This window comes from Hippocampus guttulatus, chromosome 8 (assembly GCF_054856545.1).
Source record: "Hippocampus guttulatus isolate MCC_2025c chromosome 8, RoL_Hgut_1.0, whole genome shotgun sequence".
NCBI lineage: Eukaryota > Metazoa > Chordata > Actinopteri > Syngnathiformes > Syngnathidae > Hippocampus > Hippocampus guttulatus.
In genome coordinates, this window is record NC_141268.1 from 13,112,814 (window position 1) to 13,129,096 (window position 16,283).

At 42.1% G+C, this 16,283-nt stretch overlaps 1 protein-coding gene across 5 annotated transcripts in view; it reads left to right on the forward strand.

Moving 5' to 3' along the window:
- The window catches only part of atp2b2 (ATPase plasma membrane Ca2+ transporting 2), a 101,758-nt gene that overhangs the window by 62,341 nt on the left and 23,134 nt on the right, over window positions 1-16,283 (forward strand). For all 5 annotated transcript variants that reach the window (XM_086116804.1, XM_086116807.1, XM_086116803.1 and 2 more), the window contains exons 11-16: window positions 1,237-1,451; window positions 1,534-1,776; window positions 9,468-9,709; window positions 10,818-11,052; window positions 15,478-15,657; window positions 15,730-15,817. In XM_086116804.1, coding sequence (XP_085972930.1) covers window positions 1,237-1,451; window positions 1,534-1,776; window positions 9,468-9,709; window positions 10,818-11,052; window positions 15,478-15,657; window positions 15,730-15,817 — 1,203 coding nt within the window. The remainder of the gene's footprint in view (window positions 1-1,236; window positions 1,452-1,533; window positions 1,777-9,467; window positions 9,710-10,817; window positions 11,053-15,477; window positions 15,658-15,729; window positions 15,818-16,283) is intronic.

The following is a 16,283-nucleotide window of genomic DNA, read 5'->3' on the forward strand; positions in this document are numbered from 1 at the left end:
TGAGAAGGCGAGCGGAATGCAATGTCTGTCGAATTGCAGAGAAGCTGCTATCAGACAAGCCGCCTAAATATGCAACCTTTGTTTAAAAAAAAAAAGAAAAAAATACCTTGTTTTAATGTTTTTACTGTATCTCATCACATCATGGCAACTTCCTCAGGTAAATTTCCTCTGGGTATACCTCCATGACTACGAATAGAATCCATCCACTGCACTGCATCTTCCTGAAAGGAGTTTCTAATGTGTTTTCTAAAGTGATGCAAAATGCAAGAAACACCCACAGATCTAAAGATACCGTTTTGATCAATGAAAGCATCTCAAAGCTGATCATGGTAAAGGTCTACGTTTGTGATGCGCTGCTTACATTGCACCTCGCTAGAATGTGCAGGTGTACAATGTACAGTGTCCAAATCCGTCTTTCCTCCAAGTTGCTTGCTCTATAAAAAAAAATATATATATATATATTTATTTATACATATAAACAGTATATACTGTATATATATATAGATTCCCAGCAGAGGGAATTTCTCACATTTGTCGACTGAGTTTAATCCAAATACAAAGACTGATTAAAGCACTTGTACTGCTTGACCTTTTTGAGTTGGTGACAAAGCAAAATTAGGTTTGAATGATTCCGCTTTATATATACTCTGTACTTGCTCTTGCTTGCCTTGGAGGCTTCCTTGATTTAGCGCGCTCTATCGGGAATCCTGCTGGAGAGCTCACCTTTTTGTACAACCTGTTTCCCATTGAAATTGCTGTGTCGCGATGATATGAAGTTGTTTAGAAATCTCTTTAAAAATGAAGAATAACAGTCAGATGATCTTTTCGATATTGACAAATCTACTTCAGCCATGTTTTTTTGTTTTTGTTTACGTTTGACTAGCACGCTTTTCTTCTGTCCTGGAAGGTGGTTTGGGGTTTCAAATGGAGATATTATGCCTGAGTTAAGAATTTCGTTTCAAATTTAGTGCTTCAAGTCAAGGTTAGAGATTTAAATAAAGATTTCATATTAGGATTTCAAACGTTAGGTTTTTAAAGGTGTTTATAAATCCAAATTAGGGCTAGTTTTCAATGAGGGTTAAGGTTTGGTCATGGTTTCAATTTATTTGGGATTCCAAGTCTAGTTTGGGGATTTTAAAATGAAGGTTTCAAGCCTGGTTTGAGGTTTCAAAGTAGAATTGTCAATTTGGGGTTTGAAGCTCATGTCACATTTTCAATGCGTGGTATATTTGCCAGGGTTGCTCATGTCGGCCATCACAGTCATCATCCTCGTGTTGTACTTCGCCATCGACGCCTTCGTCATCCAGAAGCGTCCTTGGCTGCCCGAGTGCACGCCCATCTACATCCAGTACTTCGTCAAGTTCTTCATCATCGGCGTGACCGTGCTGGTGGTCGCCGTGCCCGAGGGTCTGCCGTTGGCCGTCACCATCTCCCTGGCCTACTCCGTCAAGGTGACCGACCGGCCCTACCGCGCCCTCGCATATTTTACTTTCCCTTTGTGAGACTTTTTTGGGGGTTTGTTTCAAACGACAGAAAATGATGAAGGACAACAACCTCGTGCGACATCTCGACGCGTGCGAGACGATGGGCAACGCCACCGCCATCTGCTCGGACAAGACTGGCACACTCACCACCAACCGCATGACGGCCGTGCAATGCTACATCGGCGATGTGCACTACAAGGAGATTCCCGAGCCGGGTGTCCTGCCTCCCAAATCGCTGGACCTGCTTGTCAATTCCATCTCCATCAACAGCGCCTACACCACCAAGATACTGGTCAGTGAAGCATTTGATTCTCTGTTAATTTAATGTTTATATGGTTCTCATGCACCGCGAATTGTATTCATTTGTATTGTTACTGGGTGGCCCGGTGGTCGAGTGGTTAGCGCGTCGACCTCACAGAGTTCGAGTCCAGCACCGGCCTCCCCTGTGTGGAGTTTGCATGTTCTCCCTGTGCCTGCGTGGGTTTTCTCTGGGTACTCCGGTTTCCTCCCACATTCCAAAAACATGTGTGGCAGGTTAATGGCACACTCAAAATTGTCCCTCGGTGTGAGTGTAAGCGTGGATGGTTGTTCAGCTGTGTGTGCCTTGCGATTGGCTGGCAACTGGTTCAGGGTGGACGCCGCCTACTGCCCGAAGACGGCTGGGACGGCTCCAGCACTCCCCGCGACAACAAAGCGGATCGTAAAATGAAATGGAAATAATAATATACTGGAACTACTTTCGAAACTAAAACCAGAGCTTCAGTTGTTTCACTTAAAAATTGTTTTTGCATCAAGTGTTGTGTTCAGTTTTTTAGAAAACCAAAATAGGTCAATACATTTTTCTTCAGCTATTTACACTCATGTGTGTGTGTGTGTGTGTGTGTGTGTGTGTGTGTGTGTGTGTTCTTCAGCATGGTTTGGCAGGATTTGAAAGGCATGCAGTTCAGCTGCAGGCATTTTGTATTTTGCCAAGCAAACAGCTGATCAGTTGATGGTGTGTGTCCACCATGTTCCTCAAATGCAACGATTGTACATTGCTGCCATTGTTTCAGTCTGTTCTCCATTCTCCATATCGATCTCTCGATCTATCGATCGATCGATCCAAGCTAGCTAACTAGCTAGAGAGTGAGCTAGCTTGCCAGCTATTTAAAAAAAAAAAACCAAAAAAACAGTTAAGGATATCTAAAGCTCCTTTGGTTAACAAGCCCCGACCAGACGATTATCTGCAAAGAACTGCACACACTATTTTTTTCCTTTTCGTCCCCTAATGGAACAGGAACACTTCCTTGTTGCGCTGCCACCTTGGAGACAAGAAGGCAGTCATTGTCCTTGGCCGCCTCTTTACATGCAGGAGGCATTTGCTCAAACTTGTCCCCTTGAGAGTGCTTGTATAATTTTGGTCTAATATATTGATATTCTGAGTGCGGCAAACTGCATTGGGAACCAATCTGACCAAGCGCAACAGGCGCTGCGCTCGGCGGCGGGATGCTGGAGGGAAATGGAGTCAAAATCGAATACGTTAGCTTAAAAAAAATAAAATAACTCAAGTCGATCCACTTATCGTGTACCTCATGCTCTCCCTTCAAAATGATTCCCACCGGAAAGCATTTCTTCAAAAGCAGTCTGCAGAACGGGTAGGGTTGAAAAAGCTATTAGCTGAAATGACCATTCTAAATGCACACGGGATCAAGTTGTCACAGTCGTTTAGTCCCATATCGTACAAAATGTTCCGCACTACAGTATTAGTTGCTGGACTTTTTGTCACATTGTTCTTTTTTCGATTCTTGTTCTTTTGCGATTCTCTGAAAAGCTTTTCACCTCAGCCTCTTTGACTTGTAGTTGTCACCTTGTCATCTTGGAGTCCCTGACAGGAGGACCCTCTCATTTTCCAAACTCCAACTAAGCAGAAACGACCATGTATACTCGGAGATGTCCTAGGAATTTAAAAGTTCCCTATTTATCTATCCATTTTCTAATCCGCTTATCTTTCGGGCGTGCTGGAGTCTATAATTCCCGATTTAAAAATATAAATATATATTTTAATGTTTGGGGGAGCAAGTTCTCCTAAAACACATCTTAGGAGAAAAATATTGTGATGTTATGACAATAAAATTCTAATAGAACAGTAATAAAGTCAAAAGTTTAATGAGAGGCGAAAACCCCACTTTCAAAATAAAATATTTTATTCTAACGATGTATACTAGACTCTACTCTCGGGCCGTGACCGATATGCATCTTTTTTAGGCCAATGCGAATTTGAGTGTGGATGGTTGTTTGCCTATTTGTGCCCTGCGATTGGTCGCAACCAGTTTTCTGAAGACCGCTGTGATTGGCTGCAGCATACCTGTAATACTGATTTAGGATTTTTGGCAGACGAATTCCAGCCTGGCTTTTCTATTGTAGTCATTGAGGGGTTCACATTTTGCTGATGTCACAAACACTTGTTTGGGATGCCAGGAAGATGCTAGGTAATAGCCAATGGCAGAGCAGCTACAACTATGTTGCGTTCAGGAAACTCAGACTGTATTTTTACCTTTCGTATCTTGAAATGTCTATTGTGACAAGAGGCAATATTTTCCTGTTGAGGCGTTTTGTAACTTGAACATTTCATATGAAGAGACGTTCGTAAGTAGAGGTAACACTGTACTTTAACGAGTTTCCGCATTCTACATAAGATGATTGCTAGCTATTGCACCACATTCATAGGCATCACTTTGCAGTGAAGTTGATCCCAACACTAAAAAAAATAACTTTATCCTGCCCTCCTGACATCCACTCACCTTTATCCGGACAGAAATATATGACATCATTTTTCTTATAGTTACGTGGCGACACTTATTCAAGGCTTTGGTTTGTGCGTCTATGAAGTGGTGCTGGGGTGTGGACCCCCAAACAGTGGCCTCAACCTTCACTGCATGCGTGAGTGCGAACAAAACAACTTGTAAAGCGCTTTGAGCACATCCGCTAAAAAAAAAAGCCCCTACGCCACCACTTTGACCATTGTCAGGCACAGGCCGAGCTCATCCATCCATGCAAGCATGCATTAACACACATACTGTATATAGATGTGTTTATTCTGTAGGAACTCTTGAAAAAGTAGATAAGTGAAGCATGCAATTAAGGAAGGACTTTCGTCCAGAGAGCTGGGGAGGGGGGGGGGGGCATTTCAGAGGAATATTTAGCTCTTGACGCCCCCACCAGTCACTCAGTGCGCAGCCAGCCCTGCAGTATGTTAGCCGCTGCGTTCTTATGTAAGAGGCCAATCCTGTGAGATATCAAAGGTGGCTGTGGAAGTCTTTGATGGCCATCGCACGCAGCGGCGGCAACACAAAGGCAAACAACGCAGGCTTGAATACTCATATCAAGTCCCCTTACCGCTTCTACGTCTTCCTAATCCAGCCACTATGATGCCTCAAGTGGAGATGCCGTCATCCTGTAGGGAGGGCTTTGCACACACTCCACATAGACCAAAGCTAACATCAGGATTCGCGGTACAGAAAATGGATGGATAGACAATTACGTTACTGCTCTGTATTCAATATAAAATACAACATGCTATTTTTCTTTCACCAAAGCTCCATCTGCTTTGTACAACTGTGCCACTGATGCTGATGCATGGCATTGAAGAACAAAAGGGGTGAAAAAAAACAAACATGGTTCCTATTATGAAGCATTGCTCATTTTGGCTTGGCAAACGAAGGTTCATTTGGGCTCCATTTGTCATCCAGAGTGTCTTGTCAATGAAAGCCGCCTTCATCTTGTGATGAATATAAATGTGCTCATCCCTGCTTTTTGGGAATCGGCAGCCCTCCATAATTGACAGAACATCATCACCACCATCATCATCATCATATTGACACTTTTTTGAGTGTGTAAGAGCATCACCGCCTTTGCTCAACTCAATGCGGATTCCACGCTTCCACTCATCATGTTTCTGGGCTGAGCGGTGGCACTGGTGACAGAATTCCTAATGGTGCATGATTATGATATACTGTAGATGCACACGCCAGTATTACTTACATGGTTTGTTTGGCGATAATTAGTCGACTGTAAAGGAAAAGTAAACGGGCCGCTTTCATTGAAATTGGGACAGTCCAGATATTTTTCAGTGGAATGCCAAGAGATGTTCTCACGATTGGCCCGCAGGCACCTAACCGCCTCTTCACAAGTGAAAGTGCTATTTACAGTATATAGTTGTCTTGATGCTCTTTTTTGCACTCTGATTCCACTTATTTTTTTTTTACAAGTATCTCTTGAGAGGTTATTTTTTGGACTGCAGTAGTGGGAAATGTTCGGACTTGGGGCACATAAAAGATCCAATGTGCCGTTTATTGTTGAACCCTTAAGTGATCCGAACGACATTTGTGCCATTCATTTATTATTATTATTATTATTTTAAATTTCAAAGCCACATTGTCTGCGTTGAATGAGTCTAGGTGCCCTGTGTCTGTCGCCACTCAAATCTTATTCTGTCCGACTGCGTTTTCCAAAATAAACAGTGTCATGGCAATGTCATTGAGTGAGTATATGAAACTCACGTTGCCAAGAAAATAAAACCTGTTGCAGTATACAAATGTATACAGATTCCCTCCCATTCTCTCCTAAAAAATAAAATACGCTAAATTAAATATATGTATACTGTTGAATGTGCAGGTGTATCTAATAGTGTGGCCAGCACATTCCTTTGTCAAGCTTATGATGGTGAATAACAAGAATGAAAGAATGAAAACTCCATCCACACCAAAAAAGAATTTGTCCCGTGTGATAACGAAATGAAAACTGAAAATGTCCCTGTTTTGCTAAAAAAAAAATTCAATGCGATTTTCAATATTTCACTGAGTTTTGTCGCAATATTTTATTTTTTTAAGTGATTTCTGTTTTTTAGCCAGTTTTTATGCTGTTGTTTAAATTTGTCCTGTTTATTTTTTTTAATGTTTTTTAAATATTAACTTTATGTTGTATGCATGTTATGTTTTTTTTTTTTCAAATCTGTGTTTTTTAGGTATGAAACCTTTACCTTAATGACATTTTCTTTTATTTTGGAATTCATTTTACTTCAAATGTGTTTTTTTAAATGCCTGAAATATTTCTAATTTATTTTTGAATGTTTTTGCACTTGAGTACAGTATTGTACATTCAGGATTTTTTTCTTATATTTGCAAAAACAGTCTTACTATATATATATATATATATATATATATATATATATATATATATCTCACACCCATTTGCGGTTCCTTGCCGTGATACAGCAGTGCCTGAAATAGGAAGGACATGGTGGAAAGACAGAGTAGGGAATGGAGAATTAGACCGAGTAGCGTCAGACAAGATGGTGACATGATACTGTTGGAGCGGAGGGGCGAGTTTGTCAGATCGCACTCAAGTGACAATTGTCCTCATCGTGGACTGCGAGAGCGCCTCGCTGCCCTCCAGCACACCTCGGGGCTTCAGCCCAGTTGGCCTGCACAACTCGTGCAAAGCATTAGCGTCTCATCCATGAGAGGGATGGGCTGGAGGAGAAAAGGAGCGTGCGAAAGAGAAGAAGGTCATTGAGAGGCGGGGGAGTGAATGAGAAGATGGCGAAGGAAAAAGAAAAGAAGTGGAAGGAACAGGAGGTGTGGTGTAAAGAGAGCCCTGTGTGGAACGGGAAGTCAGGTTGCCAGCTTTGCCTCTGGCATATGTCCTTGCCCGCGGGGACACCCGAAGACCAGGTAGAGGGCAGCTGGTCCTCAGCCCGAGCGGGCTTTGAAACGTGCCAACGGCAGCTCGGCCGTGCCAACGTGGGACTCACAGTGCCAGCGAGGAAGTACCGTTGTGCATCAACCTCAGCGCAAGCCTCTTGCACTGAGACCTGCAGCGTTTGAGATGAAAATTCTGCAATTTCCCCGCCTTTTACACGGAACTTAGGCACCTATTGCCTCAATTTTATACACTTGCTGGGAAAACTTCATCCCTTTTTCCGTGTTGGTGATGGGTATCCAAAATAAAATTGATGAATGAATGATGTCATCCAACTCATGAATTTGGAATTAACACTCGTGGGTCACATCCAAGTAAATATTTTGTTAGCATTCCAAAAATGTGTCCAAGTGATTCATAAGCATGAAGTGCTGCTTCCGTGAGTGAAAATTCTGTACGGTGCATTTGTATACGGTATTTCTCAGGCTTAACAAGTTGGTGCACCCCGAGTTGTCTCAGTAACGAAAGAAGCCCATACCCGGAAGGGGTGTGGTGAGCAGCGACTCATATGAATGAGACAAGACTGTGCATGAAAACAGGCGTATTTGTGAGCTGTTACTAAAAAAATAATAATTAAAAAGTCTTTTTTTCATAGTTGAGGTATAGCTCCGCCTACCATGTAGCTATTCTTCCTTCATAGGTAGCGCTAAAGCTTCTCTCTCCCTCTCGTTCACCCCTTGAACCGGCACATCAGAATTCCAGCATTGCGGAAAGTCTAGCGTGATTCAAGGCTTCTTTGTGCGTTATTTGTCCGTAATTAATTAACTGTCTGGAATTAAAATGAATTTCAGCTTTAATTCATTGTTACTGGCCTTCAGCTGAATTGGGCTGCTGGAATAGAATCCACAAAAATAACTGGACCTCGGCATCGAGAAAAGGGCGAGTCGCCTCCAGAAAGAGCATCGCAATATTTAGACTTAGCGGGAAGAAAGAATAATGAATGTTGATTTATTTCGCTGTGGCCATATTTACATGGCTGTCTCCCAACAGCTGCCACCAGCCAAAGAACTCCAGCTGAGAGGGGGGGGGAATAAAATCATGTAAAGTGTTAGTAGTTATTAAAAATCCAATCACTTTTGTCCCCAATCTGATTCATGTTTAGTCGTATGGCAATGTAAGCAAGTGTGTGGTTTAAAAAAAAAAAAAAAACAACAACAAATGAAGGCTGTCCCCTAAATGGTCAATAATGACATCAGTGAGACGCTTCTCATGTCTTTGGCTCATGAACGGGTAGAACAATTGTCCTCATCCATACCGACTGCTGTGTGGAACAGGGATAGGGCGAAAGAGAAGAAGGTTAAGGTTGGATTTAGTATTTTATATATGCGGTGCATTTATTGCCTTTTTTCCAAATGACTAATTATACTTCCTCAATGTCACTTTGTTTTTGCCAAGCCAGCGAGCATTGCTTGATTTTTTTTGTTTTGTTTTGTTACTGTCAGCCTGTAGCCTTTGATTTTTGACTGTCCTCTAGATGTTGCTGGAAAAAAAATCACACTTTTTAAAGTTTAAAAGTATAGAATCTTTAAAAAATGGTTTATAAAAAAAAAAGTCATCTGGCATTGCTGTTTTCTTTTTCTCAATTTATATCACTTACTGTATATAAAACATGGTGCGAGAAGCATCATTTATACACTTTTTTTCTTTTTTTTCTCCCCAATCTATAATGCAATACATTGACCTTTTATTTCAAGGATTATCCAGTCTTGCAAAACCAATTTTTTTCTTTAGTTTTTATGGTTTAACACACACAGCGGGTCTTATTGACCCTTGAGCATTTTTGGTGCACCAAAGAAACAGAGAAGGATTAAAAGCAGGGCTTGATGATAAATGAGTGTGAATGATAGCGTCGCTCGCTATCCTAATGTGATCTCAAGGCCAGCAAATGTGTGAAGCGGCTGGCTTTCAAACGAAAGTCAAGTGTGTGCGATGTTGACGTTAATGAGATTTGTGCTTCGGCGCCGGCTGAAAGGGAACATCTATTACAACAAAAGAAAAAAGACAGGCTGTGTTGCTTATGAATTTCTTTATTTGTATCAGCTATTCTTTTTTAGCCATTTGGAGATTAATGTGAGGTTTGAGACAGTAAATGATGTTCACATAAATCAACATGGCTTTGGTGTGATAATAGAGAAGCTCTACTTCCTGATCGAGATGATAGGGAGGAAAAAAAAAAAAGAGCAGGCGCATTTGATTTTATGTCAGAACGCAAACACTCAAAAGCTCTCCTCTGCGTCCCCGCAGCCCCCGGATAAGGAAGGCGGTCTGCCGAAACAGGTGGGCAACAAGACCGAGTGCGGCCTGCTGGGATTGGTGCTGGACCTGAAGCGAGATTACCAGCCGATCAGGAACCAGATCCCTGAGGAGAAACTATACAAAGTGTACACCTTCAACTCGGTGCGGAAGTCCATGAGCACTGTCGTCAAACTGCCCGACGGGAGTTTCCGCATGTACAGCAAGGGAGCGTCCGAGATTGTCCTCAAAAAGTAAGATTATTTACTCAACTGCAGATGGGCATGAGGGTTGTTCATATTGGGCACCTGTGGGATTATCACAAGTCTGTCCGCAGTGGTCATCACTTAGCACAGTTTATATGAACCCGTTTTTGAGATACACAAACTACTGTGACTGACAGTAAAATGAAAGATATTTAGTGGAGGCATTTATTTTATGACCAATTGGGGTACACCTTTATTAGAGAGACATCCACACGTTTACCAAATACAGTGGTACCTCTACTTACAAATGTCTCTTCATACAAAATTTTCAAGTTACGAAATGCCTCAGCAGAAAAATATTGCCTCTTGTCACGAAAGAAATTTCAAGATACGAAAGGGAAAAATACAATTTGGGCTGTTACTCGCAGCTCCGAGTTTCCTGAACGCAACATACTTATAGCTGCTCTGTCATTGGCTATGACCGAGTATCATCCTGGCATCCCATTGGCTAAGAGGGACATCTACCGAATGTGTCTATGTGTGTAGACACGTGTGTATGCAGCATCCTTGTCATTCGCCCCTCGGGCCACGAGGTGTTCCGATAGTTTTCCGTAAATGTGAATCCCCAGAAAAAGTGCTCACCAGTCGAGCGATCGCTCACTATGCTGATGTTTGCCTTGGACATTTTCGAAGGATTGTTAAAAGCCGACAAAAGCAAACGTCCTTGGATCAGTTATTTACAAAACGCCAGGCGAAAACCACTTCTGAGAGAGAACATGAACATGACGCAGTTAAAAGTTCAATTGCCATCATTTTTATTCTTTGTTCTATTCTTTGTTTTTTACATTATGCACAACTCTCATTTATTGTGCAATAATCTAATTGTAACATGTATTTGTTACATCTTTTGATGCATTTTTATGCTTCATAAAACATTTATGTCTGAATTTTGGGGTGGCTTGGAACAGATTAGGGCATTTACATGGAAAATGCATCTCTACTTACAAGATGTTCTAGTTGAGAAATTTCTTCCAGAACCAATTAATTTCGTAAATAGAGCTACCACTGTACTGTCGTTTATTTCTTGTACTTACTATGCCTGTACAAAATATTGTCTCATGTCGAACCGTTCATCCTTCTCTCTTCTATCCCACAGATGCAACCACATTCTCAGCGAGGTGGGCGAGCCGCGGGTTTTCCGTCCGCGGGACAAGGACGAGATGGTGAAGAAGGTGATCGAGCCCATGGCCTGCGTCGGCCTGAGGACCATCTGTGTGGCGTACCGCGATTTCCCTGGTGACCCTGAGCCTGACTGGGATGACGAAAACAACATCCTCAGCGACCTCACGGCTATTTGCGTCGTCGGGATCGAAGACCCCGTCAGGCCAGAGGTGGGTTGAGGTTGGGATGCGTTGGTGGCAAGATACTGGGTCACTTTGTTGTTGTTGCTCTATTCCGGATGTTCTGCTCGGGGTGGTCTAAGGTCATGCTCACATTAAGTCGAGGTTTGGTGACTCAAATACGCAAGGAACCATTTTGGCTGTCTTCCATAGAAAAAAAACAACATAAAAGCATCAAAAGTGAGGAAAACACTGCTTGTATTGTTTTTTTCATGGCTGCACCTAATGTTTCTTTGAATAATCGATTTACCTAAATGATATATTTCCTTGATCTGCCAGTCCACAATTATCGCCGTCTCCCTCTCACACTAGTTACTGTAGTGGTGTATTTCAGTTACTATGGTTACGGTTCACTCGCACCATCCTTTGACGCCGTTGACTCGCATCCTCCTTTGAAGCTGTTATCATCAGGGTTGCTTGGCTTCTCGGATATAAAAGGGAATTATACAATACCGAAGAAAAAGATGAGCTGGGTGTACGGATGCGATGTTCTCAAGACAGCTGCGAGAAAAGATGCGAAAAGATGTCACCACAAACATCAAGATGAGAAATCTTGCCCTTGTGCCTCTTTTGAAATGAATGCGCTGGACAATTGAGATTTTCCCAAGGACGTTCTTATGGAGATTTTTAGATAGAGCATCTTTTTGATAATATTTGCGGCATTTTTGAGCGGTATTACACAACCAGGCACCGATCCACAAATGTACAAGGATGACTATTTCGAGAATTTTTGTGACCACTGAAACGTGGATGTTTTGCACCTTCAGAAGAAAATTGCTTTCATGTAACAGGGTACATTTAGTTTAAGCGCAATATTTCATTCAACTGTATGCCACTTAACACCATTTATAATTTAAGGGGCAACCGTTTACATTTTGGTGCCGGTCTGGATCATCTGTTTTGTTCCGGCTCAGTCACTGGCTCATTTAGATGACGCAGTGTGACGCTGCTGAATGCTGAAGCTCGCTGACTTACCACAAGAAATTGACTCCACGCTGCCATCTGTTAGAAGAAAGTGGTAGCTTCACCTTTGCTTTTTGAAAAAATCCTGAAAATCGATTCGGAACTTTGACATCGATTTATTGAATCTTAAAAATTCCGATTTTTTTCTCTCCACACCCCTAATAAGAAACAAGTGCCAGCGTCAGCCATCCAGATCAAAGCTCACAACCAAACAAAAAGCCTTTGAAATGTTTCGTTACATCATCTTCTTCCAAACTCTTTTTCTAAGGTCTTAGAGCAATGTGTGACGCAACTAATGAAACAATGAGCTGACCAAGCAGTGGAATACGCAGAAATGAATCTGCCAGCATTTTTTTTTTGTCACAAAACAGTCTAACTGAAAATTATTTAACGCGGGGTAACAAGTTCATGTCTTAAAAAAATAAATAAAAATCCACACCTTCACTCTTGAGACAACAAAGTGCGAGACAAGGCAGCAGTTTTACATCACGCCTCAAAGTTCAACCGCAAGAGAAATAATAGATTTGTTCTCAAGCTATTTCCAACTTTTTAAAATCGGGTAATGATGTGTAGAACTAATAGACAATGTGACGTCAAACCCAACAGTGTCATATTGTGAAAAAAAATTGGAATTGACCATATTTGGACAAAAAAGGTTTCCTTTGGTGCGTGGCGATGTAGCATTTATTTGGAGGGCTTTTTCTTGTCACTATACAATACAATCTGTCGCTCCATTGCCAAAATGTTGACTGTGTCAGTACCCCCTTCCTATTTAAAATGGTGATTAAGATTGTGCCGTTGTTCAAATAATGATGCTGAAAGTCAGCTTGCAAGTCATTCTTCATTTTTTTTTTTTTTTTGCTGTGATTGATCCGTGGTTTTTCTCGCCATTTGGAATCAAGAGTTTCTCGTTTGAAGAAAGGGAAAACAAATAAAGCAAAAGTATGTGGAACATACCCAAGTGACTCGCAAGTCAAACATATGCATTGGTCCGCCTCTGTGTTTGTACATGTGTGGGTTTGGAGAGCGCGGCTCGCCCACACTGACCTTTGCCAGAGAAGAGGACATGCTGGCTTCTCGCGTGCATCACTCTCCATACATAATATCTCCCAGCGGATCCACCATGCTGTTTGACATCACATCACTTGAAGTCAAGATGGCGACCGAGTAGGCAGCCGTCAGCAAGTGCTCTCATGAGCCTTGCTTTTTTTGTTGTTTTTGTGTTTGTTTTGTCACTTTGTGTTTGTTGTTACGTCGTGTGGACCTGATGTGGACTTTTTTCAGCATTTTTTGGCCACGACATTCATCAAGGAGGAGACTCTGTGCTCGGTGGTTGCGCCTTCTCGGCAGCATGGGTATACCAGCACTGTTTTTGCCTGGGAGGAATGTCGGCGCCATTTGACTGTCGTTGCTGGACAGTCCCGGGGCGCTTGTGTCTTGCGCCTGTAATGGGCAGCATTTTTCACTGCCCCGCTTTGTTCAGCAGAGAGATCGGTGCTGTTGAACGGTCTGCGGCTGGATGGATGTAAGTCTTGAGGAGCCGACGATGAGAAGAAAGGAGCGTTAGCGCGGAGCGCCGATGCAGATTTGGAACTGGGAGTCGCGGCTTGGAGTTTGAAGCGGATTACGTGGGACAGGAGAAGTGAACTAATCTCTTTTCGTCAATGGACGCTAGAGCTTCGTGTTTGCTTTCAAAACTTAGCTTGTAGCAGACGTGTGCACATTTTCAGCATGACGTCTCTGATCCACTGGTGAAAGGACACTTTGATCCTCTCCTCTTTCATCTAGAACTGCTTCAGACAATAAAGTGTATGCAGAAAATTGGTGAAGATGGCACGACTGTCTGTGTCCTATGTGTTGTGTTGTGTTATTTTTGTTATTTTGACTTCAAAATGGCGCCGCGAGAGTGGCTGCCTTTCCAGCAGCTCCTATATTTTGTTGTTCTACTTCTTCCTTTCATAACTTTGCTGCTGTGAATCGGGAATTTCTCCACTGCGAGACTAATAAAGGTTTTCTTATCTTATCTTATCTTATCACACACGGCCAGCGCAGAGCCCGCCGCACCAACTGTGTGCACTGCGTAATGTGCACTACGTACTTGTATTTATGACAATGGGCGACCCCCGTGAGGAAAACCGGTTCGGATTATGTATGGATGGTTCTGGTCTGTTACGTGAGGAGAATTTCCCCATGGGGGATCATCCAAGTTTAATAAACAAGAAATGCGTGGTGGGACTTCCTCATTCGCATTTCAATAGACCTGTGTTGCCTGTGAAAATCTGAGAATAGTGTAATGGACACCCCACAAAAAGGTACTAATTGCCAAAAGCAGGGAGGTTGTGGAAAATGTAAATGAAAACAGAATACAATAATTTGCAAATCCTTTTGAACCTATGTTCAACTGAATACATGACATTTGATGTTCAAACTGAAAAATATTCTTCTTCTTCTATTTTGGGGGGGGGGGGGGCAACATTCACTTATTTTGAATTTGTTGCCTGCAACATGTCCCATAAAAGCTGGGACACGGGCATGTTTACCACTGTGTTACATCACCCTTCCTTTTAAGAGCACTCAATAAGCATTTGGGAATAGTATTGTTGAAGCCTTGCCGGTGAAATTCTTTCCCATTCTTGCTTGATGTACAGCTTCAGTTGCTCACCGGTCAGGGGTGTCCTGTCGTATTTTGCGCTTTATAATGTGCTACACATCTTCAATGGGAGACAGGTCTGGACTGCTGGCATGTCCATGTAGTCTTGGTTTTGAACCGTGTGCTGATAGCAATCTGAATAGTCCTTTTCCTCTCACGACATTCATGATTTGCAAAAACAATTTGAAATGTGGGTTTGTCAGACCAGAGCACACTTTTCCACTTTGGGATCAGTCCATGTCAGATGAGCTGAGGCCCTGGGAAGCCGGCGGCATTTCTGGGTGTTGTTTATATGTAGCTTTCTCGATGCATGGCAACATTCCTGAGCCCACGTGACAACATGAATGATGCCAGTTTTGTTTTGGGGTTTTTTTTGTTGTTTTTTTTTTTAAATTCCTCCTCTATCCCGATCTGTTGTTGTCCCATCCCAATTTTTTTGGAACATGTTGCAGGCATCAAATTCAAAATAAGAGAATATTTGCAAAAGAATAATAACATTCATAAGTTTGAACAAGTAATATCTTGTCTTTGTAGCATATTTGGTTGAACATAGCTTGAAAAGGATTTGCAAGCTACAATCATTATATCCTGTTTTTGCGAATAATTTACACAGACATCTCAACTTCATTGGAATTGGGGTTTGTATTGCCACTACTATCACACACAAGGGCGATGTTGAATTTGGCATATGATCACTACTGTTCAAGACACGTATTAAATGTGATCATATTCCAAACAAATTGTGACCTTACCGTGCATGTAAAAAACAAAATGACATATCTGTTGCTTGTGGACTTCTGTAGGTGCCAGATGCCATTCAGAAGTGCCAGCGTGCGGGCATTACCGTGCGCATGGTAACCGGGGACAACATCAACACGGCAAGAGCCATTGCCATCAAGTGTGGCATCATCCATCCTGGAGAGGACTTCCTCTGCATCGACGGCAAAGAGTTCAACAGGAGGATCCGCAATGAAAAAGGGGAGGTACGCTGTTGTCTGAGCATGATAGAGTTGACCCGGAAAAAACAAGACATCACCCTCTGCTCTTGTGTTCAGGTGGAGCAGGAGCGTATTGATAAGGTTTGGCCTAAATTGCGTGTCCTGGCCAGATCCTCCCCGACTGACAAACACACACTAGTTAAAGGTAATTATGCATTTGTTTTGGTCGCATCACATGTTACTGGGCGGAATTCACAGGCTGGGTGCTAATAAAGGACAGATGCAGCAGCCATGTCCACCATGCTTTTTCTTGGCACAATTAGAAAAATACACGCAAAAAAAAAAGCTTGTTCATTTTGCTCTTCAGTGATTTTAAAACAGAGTTACAGTCAATAAAAATAAAACGGCACACTGAAGTCATTCCCACCATGCTTTTTTCCCCCCCATTGACACAGAAATGACAATCAAAAACTAGCCAAGTTCATTTATACTCATACATTTTCATTGCTCTACATTAATTATAAAACACCTCTAAAGTCAAATAAAACATTTGCCGTCGTGTTGACCATGCTGTTTCATTGGCACATAATACAGCACTATTTAACGTTATGAGTTCATTAATACCATGCTGACTTTATTCTTGTAATAGTACAGCTTTTTTTCACTAAAAT